The sequence below is a fragment of the Lynx rufus genome, unplaced genomic scaffold (genome assembly GCF_022079265.1).
Source record: "Lynx rufus isolate CCGP_SWC_20201006 ecotype Redwood Valley unplaced genomic scaffold, mLynRuf1.p SCAF_3, whole genome shotgun sequence".
NCBI lineage: Eukaryota > Metazoa > Chordata > Mammalia > Carnivora > Felidae > Lynx > Lynx rufus.
Genome location: NW_025814845.1, coordinates 58,882,594 through 58,890,043, shown reverse-complemented (window position 1 = coordinate 58,890,043; position 7,450 = coordinate 58,882,594). Strand labels below are relative to the sequence as shown.

The following is a 7,450-nucleotide window of genomic DNA, read 5'->3' as shown; positions in this document are numbered from 1 at the left end:
TTCGTGTATAAGCTTTGACTCCCCAAAGACTTTACCAATAGCTTACTGTTGACCAGAAGCCTTACTGATAACATACACAGTTGATTAACATAGATTTTGTGTATTATATTTATTATAGACTGTCTTCTTACATTAAAGTAAGCTAAAGAAAAAATGTTATTAAGAAACTCATAGGAAGAGAAAATATGTTTACAGTAACATACTACATTTATCAAAAAAAAAAATTCATGTGTAAGTAGACCACAGTTTAAGCCTATGTCGTTCAAGACTCAACCATATTTTGCTTTGGAGAGGGTGCTGACTCTGCCCCATCAACAACCGGGAGCCCCTCAGCAAGCCTTTCTGAAATGACCCTTTACTCACACTCGGCATCCTGTAGCCCCTGCTTAGAATGAAATCCTTAAAGGCAATTGTTCCATGAAGGTCTGCAAGTAACTCCCCCTAAAAGAGGAATCACATGTAAAAAAAAAAAAAAAAGTGAGCTGTCAGAAGCCTGATTTCATTCTTGTCCTAATTAAAAGCATTTAGCTCCTTATGAAGTACCTTATTTTAAATCAGTTCCTCCTCATCTGAGAGTGTATGTGTGGATAATGTTCTCAAATCAGCGAATATAAAGGCTTTCAAAAGATGTCCCACTTTCTCTCCTTTCTCTACCATTGTATTAAAGATAAGCAATACAGTTTAGCAATTAAACAATTATTAAGTCAAGATGTCTGGAATCTAACCTTTTTGAGATTAATAAGTATGATACTGTGATTTTTATTTTTATCTTTTTTTAATGTTCATTTATTTATTTTGAGAGAGAGAGCACGTGGATAAGCAGCACAGGGGCAGAGAGAGAGAGAGAGAGAGAGGGAATCCCAAGCAGTCTCTGTGCTGTTAGCAGAGAGACTGATGTGGGGCTCCATCCCACCAACCATGAGATTGTGACCTGAGCTGAAATCAAGAGTTAGACGCTTAAGCAACTGAGCCACCCAGGCACAATACTGTGATTTTCTTTTCTTTTTTTTATTATGATTTAAAAAAATTTTTTTTTAATTTACATCCACATTAGTTAGCATATAGTGCAATAATGATTTCAGAAGTAGATTCCAGTGATCCATCCCTTATGTATAATACCCAATGCTCATCCCAACAAGTGTCTTCTCTAATGCCCTTTACCCATTTGCCCATCCCCCCACCCACAACCCCTCCAGCAACCCTCAGTTTGTTCTCTGTATTTAAGAGTGTCTTATGTTTTGTGTCTCTCCTTGATTTTGTATTATTTTTACTTCCTTTCCCTTATGTTTACCTGTTCTGTATCTTAAATTGCTCATATGAGTGAAGTCATATATTTGTCTTTCCCTGACTGACTGACTTCACTTAGCATAATACCCTCAAGTTCTATCCATGTAGTTGCAAATGGCAAGATTTCATTCTTTTTGATAGCTGAGTACTACTCCATTGGACAATATTGTTATTTTTAATAAGAAATATATCTGGTCTTCTTCCCATTCCCGGCACAGAGCTCCTAAAACCATTGCAATTTCCAAGTAATAAGAGCCACAAAGATGAAAGGAGAATTTTTTGTTCTTCACAACTAGCCCCTTTTAGTCACAACAGAGTTTATTTAATGAAGTGATTTTTGGAAAGTCCCTCAATAGCCACAGGATGGGGTCAGGTTGCCAGAGGAAACAACCATGTTTTGGAACTTTTGACTCCACCCTGAAACCTCTGGCTGAATTAATCACTGGTGACCAATGATTGAAACAACCATTCCTACTTATGAAAGCCTCCATAAAAACCCAAAAGGATAGGGTTCAGAGAACTTCCAGCCTGGTGAGCATGTGGAGATTTCAGGAGGGTGGTGTGCCTGGCTAGGGCACAGAAGCTCTGCACCCTTTTTCATATACCTCGCTCTGTGCATCTGGCTATTCTTGAGTTATATCCTTTTATAATAAAGCCATAATCTGGTAAATTGTTTTCCTAAGTTTTCGAGCAGATGATAGAACCTGAGGAGGAGGTGTGGGGGAATCCCAGCTGAATGGTCAGAAGCACAGGTGATAATCTCAATTTGTGATTGTGAGGGCAGTGTTTTGAGACTGAGCCCTTAATCTGTGGGGTCTGATGCAAACTCCAGGTAGAGTGTCAGAACGGAGTTAAGTTGGAGGACACCCAGCTGATGTCTGGTGAATCAGAGAATTGCTTGGGGGTGAGGGGGGAAACTGGATACATTTGGTGACCAGAACTGAGAGTAGTAGGGGAAGAAACAGGAGTGTTTTTCCCACTAGACAAATAGCCACAATTTTTAGATCTGTTAAAAAAGAACAAGAGCCCCAACAAGGAGTCACTTCTGTTAAGCCCAACACCTAACCTAACTGCCATTTCAGCCTCTCCCAGGAGTGGGATTTTAAGCCAGTCAGTCTGGGATTTCCTGATGAGCACTAGTGAGGTACTCTGCATAAGGACCCCAGCCCCTCCCTCTAAGGAAGATGACCTGGCCTAAAACAATCCTTTCTTTTCTTTTGCTAATAACTTCCTTATCCTGCCCTATTTCTGCCTATAGAAGCCTTCCATTTTGTGCAAGTCCTTGGAGCACACTTCTGTCTATTAGATGGGATGCTGCCCAATTCATGGAACACTGAATAAAGGCAATTAGATCTTCAAATTAACTTGGTTGAATTTTTGTTCTCTGACGGTTTGGTGGCAGCAGGGGGACCAAAGGAGACTTCCAGTGGCTTTGGGGAACAACAAGAAACAGGCATGGTGCCTGAGAACACTTCATTCTCTTGCTGCTTCTGAGGGCCATTGGTCACTTCGTTTCAGTTCTGAGCTCCGCTCCCTGCATCAAGCTGGTGATCTAACTGGCTTTCCACATTTCCCTTCCACTGGAAAGCCCCGCCCTTGGTTCTATCACCAGATCCATGTTGGGAACCGCTTGGTGGCAGCTATAGTTCCCCATTTGTTTGGGATCAGTCCACAGTCCCTATACTTTCAGATCTGCTGGTTCAATCCTTTTTCTAATCTCCAGATTCCACACAGGGAATTCTAGTGGTTATGGGTCAGAGTTGGACTGGGTCCAACTTCAAAACCAGACTGGGTCTGATTTGGGATTGGACGGGGTCCAATTTCAGCTGCTCTGGGCCTGACTTGGGCTGGATGGGTCCAGTGGGAGGCCTCAGGTATTAAGTATTAAATAAGGGCTAGTTGCTAATAATAATCTCAGAAGCCGAGCGGAAAAGATTGGTGGGGTGGGGTTGAGCATTTAAAGGTTGTTAGAGTGCTTGCCGCTTTAAGAGGACTTCTGTGATAGGCAATCTGAGTATCAATTTAGCTCCAAGAAACCCAAAGACCTGTTAGCTAAAAGAAATGGGATCCTTTATATCCAGAGATCCACCTCCCCACATGCTTGTCTATTTTAATGTCTAAGAACTATGGTCCCAGAGACTGCAGATATCTAGCAAAATGACAAAATTTTACTAAAAATAACCTAGAGTAACAATGGCCATTATGGGGAACATTCCAATTAGACAAGATCACTTATTTTGAAAATGCTCTTGAGAGGGGTGCCTGGGTGTGTCAGTTGGTTAAGCGTCCAACTCTTGATTTCGGCTCAGGTCATGATCTCACGACCCTGAGATCAAGCCCTGCTGCATCAGGCTCTGTACTTACAGTATGGGCCTGCTTGGGATTTTGTCTCTCCCTCTCCCTCTGCCCCTCCCCCATTCATGCTCTCCCTCCCTCTCTCTCTCTCAAAATAAACAAACATTTTTTTAAAAGGGAAAAAAGTACTTGAGGGCAAGAGGGTCCAAGTTGAACACACAGAATGGGATGCTTGCTTTAGTTGGTATGCAGACGTCTCCACAAGGTTTGAAGATTCCAAAATAGCCTCATTAAAAGACTTGGTTACAAAAAGCCAGTGAAAAATTAAAGACACTAGAGGTACAGAAAACAAAAGACCACAGGACTGATGTAACTCCTACTGCTCCCCCATCCTTTTTCACCTGACAACTCATGTTTTACTAATCCTATGTCTGAACATCCTTTCCACTCTTAAGAGACTATTGGACAGTTACCAGTTACCTTTTAAAATAAAACTACCTAGGTGGGGGCCTGAGTGGCTCAGTCAGTTAAGGGACCAACTCTTGATCTCGGCTCAGATCATGATTTCACAGGTGGAGCCCCACATCGGGCTCCACAATGACAGCTTAGAGCCTGCTTGGGATTCTCTCTCTCCCTCTCTCTCTGCCCCTCTCCTGCACATTCTCTCTGGCTCTCTGGCTCGCTCTCTCTCTCTCTCTCTCTCTCAAGTAAATAATACACTTTAAAAAATAAATAAAATTAAAATAAAATAGAACTACCAAGGTTGCAAACGAATTTCTCAGTTATCTTTATCTTGGTCAATGACTGAACATTTAATGGCTGTAATTAAAGAAATTACTAAATCTAGGGAGGAAGCCTGAAAGTTTTTTGAAGAATCTGAGTCCTTATCAGTGCCTATGACACCAAGATTCCAGGTCTTTATCAGCATGTAAATATGTGAAGCCCAAAAATGGATGCAGTCAGCAAGACAGCAAAACCCCATGGATGATATTCAAGCTCTTTGGTCTTCAACATCTCAGGGACTAGAAAAAGCTCACAAAATAGCAGCTGAGCTGTTACACATTCCTAGGTATAACTAAGCCTCTCCCTAAATCACCTCAATAACCATTAAAGCCTGAAGCGTCAAACCCATAAAAGACCTAATTGCTCAGGGTTAATCATTCCCTGTACCAGTTCCTGCAACAGCTGCCCAGTCTTGCCAGTCTAGAAACCTAATGGACCGGGATGTTGATTTTTTTCCAGGATTTGAGACCTATTAATAAGACATTTATTCCCCATCTCCCAGTCATTCCAAAACTGAACACCCCTTCGTCACAAGTTCTACCAGACTCAAAATGGTCCACTACCGTGGACCTCTGTTTAGCCTTTTTCAACATCCTTGGAGACCCCAGTAGCCAGTATCTATTTGCCTTACTTGGAACTATCAACACTATAACTGGACAATCATGCCTCAAGAGTTCACTGAGGCTCTTTCTCACCTCTCTAGAGCACTTCACCCAGGGTTAAGCACACTCCAGTTCCAAGGGAAATCAACCCTTTTACAATATATAGAAGACCTCTTGCTATGCTCAGCTACTAAAGAGGAATCCATAAAAGATTCCATTTATTTGCTACAGCAGTTAGCTGAAAAGAGACACAAAGTCTCTAAGAAAAAATTATAATTATCTCTAGACATTGTTCATTACCTGGGTCATTATCTAAGCCCTGGAGGAATTCAGCTGTCTCCCAAAAGAATTAAGTTAATCCAGGAATTTCTGTCAACTAGGTGACAGATTTGTGGATTACTAGGCTTGGCTTGCTACTGCAGCCTATGGACTCCTAAATTTTCTCTATTAGCTACCCAACTCTAGGAACTGACTAAAATTTCAGTCCCTGAACACTTTCCTTGGGAAGACAAACAGGAACAGACTTTTAGGAGACTAAAGCAAGAGCCTTAAGAACTGCCTGCCTTGGGGCCACCTAATTATCCAAAACCTTTCACCTTATTTGTGCAGGAAAGGGATAATCAAGCCCTGGGAATGCTCACACAAGAGCATGGTAATAAACGTAGACCTATTGCCTCGTACAGTACACTACCTGATTGAATTGCTCATGCCTATGTAGCTATCTTAAGGCTACAGTCACAGTTGCAAAGCAAGTATAACCCTCATCAGATCTGACCCTAGGAAATGATGTTTCCTTGCAAACTTCACCCACTGTCCAAAGCCTTCTTAACTCAGAATTGACAACATTTCTTGCAAGTAGACTAACTTCCTATGAGATCCTTCTGTGCTTTCACCAATCTGTGTCTTAAACTTTGCAACACCTTTAGGGCGCCTGGGTGACTCAGTTGGTTAAGCATCCAACTCTTGATTTTGGCTCAGTGATCTCACAGTTCATGGGATCAAGCTCCACGTCAGGCTCTGTGCTATCAACACAGAGCTTAGGATTATCCCTTTTTCTCTTCCCCTTCCCCACTTGCACTCTCTTTCTCTCTCAAAATAAATAAATAAACTTAAAAAAAAACTATTAAACTTTGCAACACCCTTAATCCTGCTATGTTACTACCTCTATCTGAAGGAGGCAAATCCATGACTACAGGGTACTAATGTCCCATTTTGTGATACCATGTCCTTATGGATGAGATACTCCTTTACTCCTGATCTAACCTTTGTGATGGGTCATACTGTAGAAATGAAAAAAATGGATTTCTAGGCTGGCTGTGCTGTTACTACCGAACATGACCTACTCGAAAGAGGAAATATTTCATAAGCTACATCCATGCAACAAGCAGAGCTCCACGCCCTTTCCAGAGCATGCCAATTATCAGAAGGACAAACTTAAAATACTGATAGCCAGTATGCCTTGGGGGTCATCCATGAGTCAGGGATATTACAGAGAAAAAGGGGCTTTCTTATGTCCTCTGGGACTCAGTCAAAAATGTACAAGTAAATGATCTTCTTACTGCTATCCTCTCACCTCCTGAAATTGCTGTCATCAAAATTGAGGCTCATACTGAAAGATTGAACCTGAGTGTCAGGCAAATGCCCCAGCTGACTTTCATGCAAAGGCAACAGCAAAAAAGTCTATAAAGATTGTGGCACATATGGATGAAATCCATTCTGCTTCTGCAAAAAAAAAAAACAAAAACAAAAACAAAAAAACAAAAAAATAAAAACAACCCCTCATTGCCAGATTTTTCCATCCTAATGTCCTTGTAACATGGCAATAGTCTGCTCCGGAGTCAGAAATTAAGATGGGTAAGCAAGGGCTGTAAATTAAATGAACAGTTGGGGCCATGGGAAACCCAAGACAGCTGCTTGGCTCTTCCTGGATCCCCTGACAAACCCCACTTTTTGGTTTTTGCATTACTAAACCCACCACTGGGCATTTAAGATGAACTCAAATTATGAATTGACATTGGGGGAGAGACTTCTATAAAATTGCAAAAAGAGTCTGCAGCAATCTGACCTGCCAAGTCCATAATCCTAGAAAAACTATTTTTGTCTTCAAAGACCTCAGACCTCCTCCCTCTGGACCCTTTGAACAGCTGCAGCTGGACTTCATTAAACTGCCACTTCATGTGGGTTTCAGTATGTTCTTGTCACTGCACTTGTGTGTTGTAGATTCCTTGAAGCCTTCCCCTGCTGCAAGGGTGATGCCCTCACAGTACAAAGACACTGTCAGAGAATTTGTTTCCCATTGGGGGATAGCTTCCACAATCTCCAGTGATCAAGTACCCATTGCCAAGTACCCATTTGACTTGACATATCATATGAGGCTTAATGAAAACCTTGCCGACTTTTTGGAATTATCATTGTCTTTATCACCCTGACTCATCAGGCAAGGTTGGGAGAACTAATGGGATCCCCAAACTTAAAATTTCTAA

At 41.6% G+C, this 7,450-nt stretch overlaps 1 protein-coding gene across 1 annotated transcript in view; it reads right to left on the bottom strand.

Annotated features, from left to right (window-relative positions):
• Positions 1-225: 225 nt before the first annotated feature.
• The window catches only part of FAM47E (family with sequence similarity 47 member E), a 32,746-nt gene continuing 25,521 nt past the window's right edge, over positions 226-7,450 (bottom strand). Inside the window, exon 7 of the mRNA XM_047092082.1 lies at positions 226-441. Within this exon, the coding sequence (XP_046948038.1) occupies positions 226-441 (216 nt within the window). The remainder of the gene's footprint in view (positions 442-7,450) is intronic.